Raw genomic sequence first — 12,185 nt, forward strand, 5'->3', positions numbered from 1 at the left:
TAACACGGAACGTGTAATTCAATGGAAAACAGGCCGACATGTCGTCCGCCCAATCAGTCGCCCCCGCCGTCCAGGGCGCCCACACCGTCTTCCTCGTAACCAACTTCTGGGAGAGCATGTCGGCCGACATTGAAATCTCCCAGGGAAAAGCCGTCGTCGACGCCTCAAAGGCCGCGGGCGTGCAGCACATCATCTTCTCGTCGCTGATAAACGTCACAAAGGCCAGCGGGGGCCGGCTGCCCAACATTTCGCATTTCGACGGCAAGGCGGCCATTGAAGAGTATATCCGCCACAGCGGCCTGGCCGGCACTTTTGTCCTGCCGGGCATGTTTATGAGCGGCTTCGAGACCATGATTCAGAAGAACCCGGAGTCGGAGCCGGCAGGGTATACGCTGGCATTGCCAGTTGATCCGCACAAGGCCATATCGCCGCTTTTTGACGCCGCGGCAGACATGGGTAAGTGCTACAAGGGCAATTCCTGAAAACAATTCTGGTATGATTGTTTTTTTTATATTGACAGAGGCATCCCAGGCAAATTTGTAAAAGCAGCTATAAAAAACTTTCCTGCTCAAACTGGAAAGCGTATTCTGGCCGCGGCAGATTATTATACAATCGACCGACTCATCTCCGAGTTCTCCCAAGTAATCGGCAAGCCCGCGCAGGCAGTCCAGATTTCAGACGACAAGTTCAAATCGTTCCTGTCGCCAGCCGCGGCACAAGAGCTGTTGGAGAATATGAAACTGCTGGAAGACCCGGGCTACTATGCCGGCGAGTCCCTGGAGTGTAGTCTGGGCCTGCTGGAGGAGAGGCCGACGACTTGGAAAGAATTTGTGGAGAAGAATAGACACAAGTGGGCGTAATTTCGCCTATCGAGGTTGAGAGTGAGATGGCACTAGGATAGCTTAATATAAAAAGTGTATTCAGATGCTTACGAAGTAGAGAGTATCTATGGGATACCTGCTTTAGTCTTACATGGCAGCCAAGAACTGCGGTACCAACTGCTGTTAACGATCGTGGTGCCACCCACTTGTATAAGATGACAGAGCTAATGCTACCCAGTTTCCGTTTCCGTGATTAGCGAGAGAAGAGTAAGATTGCAATAGTTACATTTTATCCAAACCACTCGATACTGTTGTCTCAGATGTATCGCGTGCAGTCATTCATTTCAAACAATTTTTTTTCTACCTTTTATAGTCATGACTCGGTTGTTTAATCATAAGCACATCATGACATTTTCACTCATTCTTACCACATTTCGTATTCTGCTCGGGGCAATTCTCCAATTGACTGCTGGATGCATTTTGTAGTCGCAGGTGCGCATCAGATCAAACATAGGGCTCAAGTCTTTTGATCAAGTCGCTGACTTCAATTTCACCATGCTCCTCGGAATGATGGTGGCGATGGCCTTTGTGTGGGGGGATAGGAACTCGGTTGACAACCTGGATAACGCCATTCTTCCCCACGCCGTTGGGCACAACCACGCGGGAATAGCCATTCACCTTGATCGAGGCAAAGCCAAAAACGCGGGCAATATCAACGCTGATGTGCGCATCGCCAAGCAGGGTTGGCAGATCAAAGGTCTCGTGCGAAAGTGGCTCATCGTCGGATTTCTCGTCCTTGTCGTCTCTCTTATCGTAGAATGCATCAGTGTACAGTGTGGCGTTGGGCACAATGCTGTACTTGAGAATGGCCTTGAGATACTTGCGACCCTTGCTAGTGTTGAACAGAAAGGCGTTGGCTCTTGGACCCAGCCAATTAAAGGCCCGGTTGGTGGGGACGAAAACGGTGCTACCCTTCAAGTTGACGCCATGAATAAACTTGACAAAGTCGGTCTTCTCGTACGCCAACAGCAGAGTTGAGAAGCGATCAGGGAACAGCGTGATGATTCGGCCGAGATAAGGGGGCGGGACTAGGATATGGTTCACGGCATGGATAATACCATTCTTGGCAACCTAGAGGGTTGTGAGTTGTGAGCATCGCAATTTAGGAACACAGCGCAAAAGTAATCGAGAGGGCCCGCTCGTATAAGTGCGACAATAGGATCGGGTTGGCTATTAATAGCCTGCTTGATCAGCGGGGGGAGCACTCACTATGTCAGCAGCGACAACCTTGCTGTAGAAGTTGATCTTTACGCCGCCAAGGCCAACAGAGGTACGAAGGCGCTGCGGTTCACCGCCCAGCAATTCCTCGTCGTGGGCGGTCGGCAGCGTGTAGGTGTGCAGGATCCTCTTGGCGGGATACTCGCCGAGGCCAATGTGGTAGCGCAGCGCGTCCTCGACCACCTTCTTGCTGGGCTTCTTGTGGTCGTCGGGGATGTCGTCAAAGGCCTTGTCCAGCGGCACAAAGAGGGTGTAGTTGCTGTCGGTGCTGTTGAGCAGCTCCACCACGCCGGGATGGTCGTCGACCAGCCGGGCGAACTTTGTCGTGTACTTGCTCTTGGAGATTAGCTCGTATATCGTGTGGCTGCTCTCGTCGTGGTGGCCGTGGCCGGCGGGGCTGCCGAAGTGGTCGCCCGTGTAGCCCAGCCCGACGAGATCGGCCACGGCCTGGCTAAAGTCCTCGTGGATGTGGCCGCGGATGCTGGACACGGCGTTGAAGAAGCTCTCGGCGGCGCTGCGGCCGTCGTCGTCGTTGTCCAGGTGGTGCGAGCCGAACATGACATTGTGCAGGTCCGCGGCCTCGTCTGGGCCGTCGTCACGAGTTGCGCCCAGCGGTGCCTGATTCACGGCTGCCTCGGGCAGCACCAGCGCGCGGGCTATAGCGGCCAGCGACAGCGCCAGGACAGTGAGCTTGGCCATTGTGGTGGATATTGATGTGTGTGGTATGTGGTTTGTGTCAGGCGGGCAATATCAGGTTCCGTCCAGCAGGATCCTGCTGCGGCTGTAGCTGTAGCTGTAGCTGTAGCTGTCTAGAGCGGCGCAGAGCAATGTCTCGTATGCACCATCAGAAACGCTCCAGGCGGTGATGATGGAGGAAGAACAGACAGGCATCCCATCTGCAAGGGCCCAAGACACCGCTCCATGCGAAGCAAGGTTCGAGCTCCAAGAGGCAAAAGCAGTTGCGTCAGGGTTGCAGCTCGCAAACGAAACAGCGGATGCCCCACCGCCAGATCTATTTCAGGTATCCGGAAGTACTCGCACCCGCTGAGCATCGTCGGGTCCAGGTGTCAAGCTTCTATATCTCCGAGTCGCCAGCGCCAGAGCACCGCTAAGCCCTCTGCGCTAGCCCCCAGCGGCCGCGGATGGCCTCCGTGCTGGAGGATCGGATCGCCATGATTCCGGCAGGCGGTGCAGGGGCTACATGGGCGTGACAAGAGGCCTAACAGCTGCGAGTAGCACAAGCCACCGATCAATGACCTCACGCATCAGATCAGAGCAGAGCAGTTGAGAGGAAAACAGCTGAGCTGAGCTGACGGGAAGCATCTGCTGCAATGCGCCAAAGCCACCGGATCAGCACCCACCACGAGCAATTGGATCATCGACGCGCAACACTCGCTCGGCTCTGAAAGCAGCCGGGCCTAAGAAACTATGTACTTCGAGTTGTACAGTACCGAAACTCCCCGCCGAGCGCCGCAGCACCCGCAGTGGTACCGCTACACCGGTGCAACCAACGCGCAACCACTGGAGTTATCGCGCGCTCTCTTACTTGGACCCAGAGCCGGCATTTTGTTTCCCAGCGCTAGACGAAGCGAGAAGAAGTTGTTGACGACTGTTGTTAGTTGTCAACAGCACAACCGCTGCCAACAAGACTCAGCCCTGCGAGTCAACGCATCGCCACCAGAGCCAACGCCTGCAGCTGAGTTGTCCGTCTCGTGCAAAAATCCCTGCAACTAAGCCAGACTCCGTCCAAGCTTGTACAACCCTGGGGCCGGTACAACTACTCCCAACGTGCCTCGCAACTGGAGGGGGCGAAGTCATGCTCGCTAGCCCGTGGTGGTGGGCCAGCGATATTGCTGACAGGATAGAACCAACGTTGAAGCCTCACCAGTGCTTACTAGTGCCATCCAGCCATGCGGCTCTAGGAAAAGCTGGGATCAGTGCGTCCCCGCCCAAGTAGATGCTGACCAGAAGCAGCACTTTTTGTTCCAGGGAGGGCCTTGCACAGCTCGCGCGCTGCTGTTTAAAACCGTTTCGCGTCCGCCTCGTCTTCTGGTTTCCTTATTTCTTCCGGGTGAAAAAAGTAATTTTCTTCTTTTTTTGCCTGTTGGCGTCCAGGTATCACGACCTTGTGCAACCCCAGGCCCGGATTCCAGCAACACGACTCGATCAACCACGATTCCACCAACAACCTCCGCTAAATAAAGTAAGCTTTCTGCTTCTCAGCGTCCACACCCACCCGACGTGCGCCAATTACGGGGGACTCGAGGCTGGCGGCGGGGCTGAATCCTGTCGCTTCAACTGTTGTCAATCAACCCTTACGTTCGCTTGCAAGCCGCCCGGCCCCGTACTCGTACTCTATCCCGTCTGTCTGTGGTGGCTAGAAATTGCCTGACAGGGGAACTTTTCTATTTCTCTTCTTCCTTTCCTCTTTTTTTCTGGTTACCGTTTCTGGTCAGATTAAATGCCCGAAATGCTTCGCAAGAAAGAGGCGTTTACGCTGGTGACGCCAATCCCGGGCTTCATCCCGCGACAGCTGGCCATCGACATCCTGCACTCTCACAGCGAGGTCCTCACTCTCAACCCGCTCGTCCTCGGCCACAAGCCCATCCCAGCGCCTCGCAATGCCGCCGCCGACGAGTTCTACAGCACCTGGTACGAAATCGAGGAGCGCATCCAGGTCATCCCCGGAATGGGCAAGATGGGCGCCGGCAAGATCAAGTTCAACGGCTGCTTCCACGACATGCCCTGGGGCCTGCAGACTCACATCTATGCGCCCATGAACATTGACCTGCGCAACAAGTATCGCATTTGCGGCAACCAGCCCGGCATCGAGCCGCCAGAGACTCGCGAGATTGGCCTGGAGAGCCTGGGAGCCCCCGCCGACGGCCTCTACCTGCGCGAAGACATCGAGTTCAAGTGCAACATCGCCATGGTCACCTTTGTCAGAGCCCAGCTCAAGGCTGCCAACCGAGAGATGGTCCAGCGCATCATCAAAAAGGCCGAGCTTCTTGACGCCGGCGTTCTTCAAGCCATGATGGAGGACGGCAAGCTCAAGACAGTCAACCCGATGGATCGCTCCATCACGCCCGCAGTGGGCTCGATGCAAGATCCCAGACGGCAATCTGCTTACGCGCAGAGCCCACCCTTTGGACAGCAAAGCCCACAGCTGGCACAGGCATCTCAGATGCCACCAAGCTACTCGCCAGGATACCCCCAACACGCTTACCCTGCTCCCTCGCAGACGCCTCAGCTGCAGGATCCTCGCCAATCCATGTACCAGCAGCAGCAACACCAGGGCATGTATGCGCCGCCGCCAATTCCGCCCAAGGAACAAATGGTCATCATGGAGCTTCCGGGCGACTTCCCTCCTCATGTTTCTCCTGGCCTCTACCCATCTCCGCTGCCCAGCCCGGGATATCGTCCAGCCTCGGGATCTTCAAATGATCCTCGATGGTCGCAGGGCCAGCCAAGCCCGGGTTTGGTCAATCCACTCAGGCTGAGCAACGTGAGCCAACTCTCCACAAGCAGCGCAGGCCATCCTCATGGTTTTGTAAGCGAGCTTTCGACACACAATGAAAAGTCAGAGTATTAGATGCATTGTGCTGCACTTTCACGTTTTTTATTCTCCCTTTTCTATTTCGACGAAGACGAGATAAAATTTTATAAGATACCAACGGTGAATGAAGAGAAATGATGTCTGCCAGAGATGAAAGAGAAGCTCGTTAATACCAAAGATGACGGGGGAATTTGAGACGCAATCTTTTCGTCCATCGATACACTGTGGCGTATCTTTCAAATTTCTTTTGTATTATTCTTCTGTACATATATACCCCATCCAAAGACATGTGGTAATTCTTTTGTTTTATTGTTATACCTAGGGAATCTTGGAAAAATAGTTTGGAGCTTGGAATACCACTTAGCGTTATTTTTGGTAATCAATACATGATCTCATTGCTTTTGTACATCTTTTTCAGTTGATTCAATCGTGTTACAATAGTGAAGCTAAGAAACTAAATAACAGAACAAGAGTACCACACTTCAAATATCTAAAGACGAATAATGGCCATTGATATCAACGCCAATGCAAGTGTGAGTTCAAGGCCTGGGACTTTAACAACAGTCGCGGCATTATCATTCGACGGAGAAGTGGTTGACGCAGGTGCTGACGAAGTAGTAGTTGACGGTGCCTCTACAGATGACGAAGTTGATGGTTCTGCAGGGAGATGAGGCGTAGGCAGCACTACTGGCTTGCTGGTCTCATGCTCAGAAGATGATGTCTCCAAGGAGGTTGATGTTGATGTCGATGTTGATGCTGGAATCGAAGCTTCTTCATGGCTCGTTCTAATAGAGCTCAGCGCCTCAGCAGTGCTCAGGTCATGCGAACTCGTTGGTTTGTCGATGCTATTTGTCTTTGATTCCTCAGTGGTGGTACTTTTCGCATGCTGGCAATAACGTTCAAAGCCGTTCTGAAAACACGTCTCTCCAGCACGGCAGTACGATCCCCCCCGGACAGCAGACAGCCCCCTCGGGCATGCAATGCTTATCGCCACAAGGCACTTCGCCGAAATCGCAGACGATCCGGCCGTCGCATATTTTGCCAAAGGGACAGCAGCCGTCGGTGACGCACGCGTATCCCTGCTTACAGTAGCCGTCGCCGTCGGGGCAGCATTCTGCGCGAGGGGGCATGCAGCCGTCGTTGCAGACTAGCTCTCCTGGGCGGCATGGCTCGATGGCGGCGCCGACTTGGATGGAGGCATCTTGGAAGAGAGAGGAGGATGGGAACTGGGCGATGAGTCGTGCGTGAGGCTTGTGTGAGATGGGATTTGTGGCGGCGAGGGCGATTGATGAGAGACTGAGGAGAGAGAGAAAGTTGGTCATGGTGAAATGGGTATGAGTAGACTCCTTCATGGCTGAGATGGACTGAGAGTGTTGCTAAAAGTGAACACTGGACGGTGAAGAGCCTCATTTACTTTCATTAATAGAGGGCTGTACGCCTCTTCTATATATATTCATGTTTTATTTGCTATTTCTCAACTTTTCTGCTGAATCAAGGGTTATCATGCCACTCACTTCCTTCGAATTGTTAGGCAATATAGGTAAAAAAGCCTCGAGTCCCGCTACTGCAGCCAGCAACGTTCAGCTCGTCTTGGCATCATGCAAAGCGGCCAACAGACCGCCTTGATCAAAGCCCAAGCGAGCCCACGATGCTTTTACCCGATTCTTCCTATTGGAACCAAATCTGTTCACATGAGCATCTCGCCGCATGCCTTGTGCGGATTTGCATGTCTTTTCAGCCCAACTTGCCTGCCTGCTCGTGCCGCTCCACAGGCAAACTATGGGGATTTAAGCTTATACATGTGGTTAACAGGGATTGGCTGCGCGGCTGCAGATATTGAGTCTTGGCGCCCTTGATTGTGTGCAATGTTAGTGCAACGTTGAGGCTCAAGGGTATGGTGAAGTAGGAGACGTGGCGTGACTTCTAATGCGATTGGCACGCGTAAGGAGATGTTTGGGTGAAAGGATCTGTAGCTTGCCTGCAGCTTTCCGAATCTATCCTATTACATTTCATCTGTGCGTCACCAAATGCATGTAGGTATGGACTTATACACATGTTTGCCGAGCGTCGGCAACACATTCCGATAGAAGGGTTCACTCCTGCAGCTGATGCGTGGGAGCCAACATCAATTCTTCTGCGAGTATTTCTATTAATATCGCCCTAACATGACGGCCTTGTGTCACTGACATACATATAATGTTCCTTTCTATGAGCCAGCAATAAAATTGCCAATCAGCTTCCTTATGAAGAATCGAACCCTATATAGTATATTAGCTGCTATCAATATCGAATCCAACCACATGCAATGGATGAACGTCAGGTCTATTAAATCTTTGCTAATCTCTCCGTGGATTTAATCTAATAGCTGGCCGGATATCGCTTTAATTACATCTTGGTCGTGTCCATTCCTCGCGAATGCTTGAATGCCGTCTCCCATCACTCGACGCGCTCAATGTTGCTCTCAAAATCCAGATACAGCGGCGTTATAATGATGGACGCTATAACAGCCGCTAACGCTCAAATTGAAGCTTTATTGTCGTGCTATGCTGATGCTGCGCACAACGAAAACTTGCATGTGGAAGTTAGTCATAGCATAAGTAAGCTTCATGATCAGGTAACATTGCCTTGTGAGCAACTTAAGATATCTTGTGACAGGTGGTATGCAGCTGCAGCTAGGAAGAGTGGCGTACCGTGGTTTAGCTCCCGCTGTTAGCCCTGTTGATCAGAGCTTAATTGACTTTACCGAAGAAGCAATGTCTCGAATAATACAGTAAGCTTGCATGATTTTGTATTCTTTTTTGTACATGTATTCTTTTTCTTTTAGTCTTCCGTTCTAATGTCATATAAATATGTTAAAATATTTGCATGCCATGTATTGCCGCCCTGTCTATGACCCCAATCGCTTATCCTCCATAAGTTTCAAATCCTTGATCATCGTTGTATCGAAATCGCTCAGCCCAGCTGCGGAGTTTGCCAAAATCTCGGCATTGGTGTGGAGTTCCATATCCGTCCACGCCTTTTCGAGGCGTGGCAAGATCGTATTTTGGTTTAAATGGTTCTAATGTAGAATCGGATGCACACAAGATGCTCTCTCGGAGATAGTCCAGACAGTGGAATGCATGGGAGTGTGGTTCGGTAATGTTTGATGCCAGGGCGTCGAAGAGCTCTACTTGAAGAAGATACTGCGTGATGATTAGTCTAGTGATCGTGATATTACAGAAAAAATAAGAGAGTGATGAATATGACATACGAGGCAGTGTAGTTGATGGAAAGTCGCTATTGAGAACCGCCCGGTACCATCGTTGCTGGTGTCTCGAATATAGTCGGGCACTGGGCCTGCAGCTTCTATGTTATCTATCGAAACATATCCCTTCCCCTCTGTGATATAATTAGTCAAATTTTCTCTGTCATGTATGAGATATTGATGGGCACGCCGGGTCACGTACTGGGGAAAAGGTTCATCCAGGCTGCGCGCCCTTTTTCTGTTCGTGGATCATCATACACCCTTTCAGGCATGAATGCCTTTTGAATTGGGCCGACTGAACGCTTTGTCAGTAAAAATAAAGAAATAGACATCAATTCTCTTACGAGGCGGAATATCCAATCCTGGGAGTAATTGTACATTCTCCCTAAATCCCGGCTTCGGCAGCACAGCTCTCCATACTATAAGACTCGCAACGATAGAGACAATGGAACTGAGCAGAGCGACAAGAGAAAAGTGTATCAACGTATGGTTATTTCTTCTCTTTTCCCTGCTTTGCAAAGGAAGGCCTTCGCTCTTGGAACTCAAAAGCGTATCCTCATCTCCAGAGCTGAAGCTTTGTCGAGACATGGTGCCTCCGCATAGAGCCAACAGATCGAAGGAGACGGAAGCCTTCGACGCTGGTCATGTCTTCTGTCTATAATTACGGGTTGATAGCCGTCGGAAGAGCTGTGTAAGTGGTTGATTTAAGCGCACTCAGACGGGAAGCTGGTTAGCAACACTGAGGGGTAAAAAGTCACTGGCCCGCACCCTGCAATCGTACAGTTCGGATGTTTTTACGTGTTGTGTTGATATCAGCACTAGTGGCGGCCATGGATGTCTGGATCAGGAAATCGCAGTGCGATGCCCTCATCTGGCGAAGAAAGATTTTGCGCGGAACTAGCAAAAGTTCATTTAACCTTACCCAAACCGCTTTGCCTACAACGTACAATAAACATGGTTTAAATACAAATTAACTATTCGATTTAACCTTGCAGCATCTATAGTTGAGCTATTAGATCTATAAGGGTAGTTGATAATCGACTAACTATGCATGCATGACTGCATTAATGTGACATCCTAGGGTGCAATATCTAGGACCTTATCACCCTCTTTCAACTCCACTACTATATCGTCAAGCGTCTGATGTGCGTGAACCCACTCTCGTATTGGTTCCCAATCGACACATTTGTGGTCCGTATTGAAGTCCACAAAGGATCCGTCCACTCCCTGCTCCTTGTCCTTGACCCAATACTGTCCGAAAACTCCTAGGTCGGGCTTACACTGGATCACTTGCCGCAGCATATCGACGCAGTGTGTTACGTGCTTGCTAATAGTCTGCTCATCTTTGCCAAGATGATGTCCCGGGTAATTAGGGCTCGAATAGTAATCGTAGTTGTAAAAGAGGGCCTTGCGGATCAGGTTGAGGCAATGTAAGTGGTGATTGAACTCGAATAAAACTGGAAACTCGCCCGACGGAGTTTTGAGATGGTCGAGGCTGATTCCGGCGCGAGCTGCTTGCGACTCGGAGAGTAGAAGAGGTTTTGACGTGGTTCCGAGGCCTTCCCATGCCGCATCGACTTCAGGAGATGGGGGAAGGCGGTAGAGGGAAGTTGAATTGGCAAGAAATGTCCCATCGTAATGAACTGAACGATAATGAATTGGAATATTAATCGGTGTAGCTAAAAAGAAAAACGTCAGTAACTCATGTTTTTGGAGCCGAACAAGACAAAGAAGACAAATAAGCATACGATTCTGCTGTGTGTGTCGTACACAAGCTGCATCAAGGTATGATGCTCGATGAACGTAGATGTAAGTCAAAACGTGTGAGCCTAGAGAGATACCGAGCAAGATAGCCAAGCAGTATAGCAGGATATTACGCCTGCGATGGCTCCGAGCCTCATATTTTGAACTTGCAGAAGAGCCCAGAAACGGGTCGAATTCTTCAGTAGAGCTATCGTCTCTGTCTTTCTCCATGTCTGTGCTGGTAAACTTGCGAATTAATGCAACAGCCACAGGGAAGTGTCTTCTCTTCCTCAACGCAAATTATAAGACGCTGTTCAGAGGCGGTGACAATCCGTAAACGCAAGGATTGACAAGCCAAGGCGGGCTTTTCGTGTGGTATACAAAAGTTCTAGAGCTATTTTAGACTCGTTCCAAGGTGTGATGAATTATCCCTATCTTGGTGTTGAGATTGCAATATTTCACATTCCATTTGTAATATTTTGGGTCTAGGGCGAATAGATATACGGAATGAAGGCCTCTTTGGGCTTGGTAGTACTTGACATCTTCTCATGATCAAAACCCCGTTGGAGAATGGGGAGCAGTAGCTTATCACTACCCACATTCAGAAAAGTGTGGATACCATGGGTGAGAAGCTTCGAGGACAACGCATGTTATTTTCCTAGTGGTCAACATGGTGGTATTTGTATATTTTAAGGGGAGCGTAATGCCGCCTTGACAATCTTCTTTGTCTCTTTGACTAGCTATCTACCTCACTCCTGGCGATACGTTGATAAAGATTTCGTGAAAATGAAGACATCTCTATTCCTTGGTTGCATTGCAATCGCGACTTCAGTTGCTGCTGCTCCTGTTCCTGTATTAGCTATCAATCCACCTTTTTAAATGGCTCAACTGCTTACTACTTTTTCTAGGACTCTGATACTGTTGCCAGCTATCAATGGAAGAAAGACACCCAAACCACTGATGGCGTGGCCAGCTACGAATGGAAGAGGGACACTGAAAGCACAGACGGTGTTGCTAGCTATGAGTGGAAGAAGGACACTGAACACACTGATGGCGTTGCCAGCTATGAGTGGAAGAAAGATACCGAGCACACTGATGGCGTTGCTAGCTATGAGTGGAAGAAGGACACTGAACACACTGATGGCGTTGCAAGCTACGAGTGGAAGAAGAAGCGAGTTTAGACCTAAATTGAGATGGCTCCTGGCATGTGCAAGAGCAACTTTGTACAACCCAAAGCTCTAGTCAAGTATTATAAAGCGGTGAATCTCGTTAGAATTAAAGACTTTGCCTTATCATATGGTCTATTGGGTTGCATGTATCTGGGGTGTGACTATAGAGCGGAGCAAGTACATAATCGGTGACCCCTGTTACATGACATCTTCGAACGGCAATATTAGTCGTTATGCATATGTTTTGCCATATTATTCCTCCAATTACGCAATAATGCGGCGGGGCCCGACTTACTGCCCAACTTACTGCCCACTTACATGGACTACCAAGCGGGGATCAAAGAAGCAGGGAATCTAAGAGTTTTGAACACACA

At 50.3% G+C, this 12,185-nt stretch overlaps 8 protein-coding genes across 8 annotated transcripts; 4 read left to right on the forward strand and 4 right to left on the reverse strand.

The window, feature by feature from the left end:
• The first annotated feature begins 6 nt into the window (after positions 1-6).
• Positions 7-875, forward strand: TrAtP1_006170 (uncharacterized protein). The gene has a single exon (XM_066113009.1). The coding sequence runs from the start codon at positions 39-41 to the stop codon at positions 480-482; it is 444 nt and encodes a 147-aa protein (XP_065969095.1). The 5' UTR covers positions 7-38; the 3' UTR covers positions 483-875.
• A 25-nt stretch (positions 876-900) lies between these two features.
• Positions 901-3,139, reverse strand: TrAtP1_013348 (uncharacterized protein). Its single transcript, XM_014082810.3, has 2 exons — positions 2,091-3,139; positions 901-1,952 (listed from the first exon to the last, which is right to left on the reverse strand). The coding sequence occupies exons 1-2, from the start codon at positions 2,796-2,798 to the stop codon at positions 1,326-1,328; spliced, it is 1,335 nt and encodes a 444-aa protein (XP_013938285.2). The 5' UTR covers positions 2,799-3,139; the 3' UTR covers positions 901-1,325.
• Positions 3,140-3,527: 388 nt separating this feature from the next.
• On the forward strand, positions 3,528-3,833 carry TrAtP1_006171 (uncharacterized protein; the record flags this gene model as incomplete). Its single annotated transcript, XM_066113010.1, has 1 exon — positions 3,528-3,833. One exon carries the CDS (start codon positions 3,528-3,530, stop codon positions 3,831-3,833), a length of 306 nt encoding a protein of 101 aa, XP_065969096.1.
• A 336-nt stretch (positions 3,834-4,169) lies between these two features.
• TrAtP1_006172 (uncharacterized protein) lies at positions 4,170-6,061 on the forward strand. Its single transcript, XM_014082811.2, has one exon. It carries the CDS (start codon positions 4,561-4,563, stop codon positions 5,689-5,691), a length of 1,131 nt encoding a protein of 376 aa, XP_013938286.1. The 5' UTR covers positions 4,170-4,560; the 3' UTR covers positions 5,692-6,061.
• Positions 6,062-6,545: 484 nt separating this feature from the next.
• TrAtP1_006173 (uncharacterized protein) lies at positions 6,546-7,070 on the reverse strand. The gene has a single exon (XM_014082812.2). The coding sequence runs from the start codon at positions 7,005-7,007 to the stop codon at positions 6,555-6,557; it is 453 nt and encodes a 150-aa protein (XP_013938287.2). The 5' UTR covers positions 7,008-7,070; the 3' UTR covers positions 6,546-6,554.
• Positions 7,071-8,524: 1,454 nt separating this feature from the next.
• On the reverse strand, positions 8,525-9,637 carry TrAtP1_006174 (uncharacterized protein). Its single transcript, XM_014082813.2, has 4 exons — positions 9,244-9,637; positions 9,102-9,194; positions 8,906-9,033; positions 8,525-8,837 (listed from the first exon to the last, which is right to left on the reverse strand). The coding sequence occupies exons 1-4, from the start codon at positions 9,485-9,487 to the stop codon at positions 8,559-8,561; spliced, it is 744 nt and encodes a 247-aa protein (XP_013938288.2). The 5' UTR covers positions 9,488-9,637; the 3' UTR covers positions 8,525-8,558.
• A 339-nt stretch (positions 9,638-9,976) lies between these two features.
• On the reverse strand, positions 9,977-10,873 carry TrAtP1_006175 (uncharacterized protein; the record flags this gene model as incomplete). Its single annotated transcript, XM_014082814.2, has 2 exons — positions 9,977-10,578; positions 10,648-10,873. 2 exons carry the CDS (start codon positions 10,871-10,873, stop codon positions 9,977-9,979), a joined length of 828 nt encoding a protein of 275 aa, XP_013938289.2.
• Positions 10,874-11,428: 555 nt separating this feature from the next.
• Positions 11,429-11,823, forward strand: TrAtP1_006176 (uncharacterized protein; the record flags this gene model as incomplete). Its single annotated transcript, XM_014082815.2, has 2 exons — positions 11,429-11,494; positions 11,551-11,823. The coding sequence occupies 2 exons, from the start codon at positions 11,429-11,431 to the stop codon at positions 11,821-11,823; spliced, it is 339 nt and encodes a 112-aa protein (XP_013938290.2).
• Between the last annotated feature and the right edge of the window lie 362 nt (positions 11,824-12,185).

This window comes from Trichoderma atroviride, chromosome 3 (assembly GCF_020647795.1).
Source record: "Trichoderma atroviride chromosome 3, complete sequence".
NCBI lineage: Eukaryota > Fungi > Ascomycota > Sordariomycetes > Hypocreales > Hypocreaceae > Trichoderma > Trichoderma atroviride.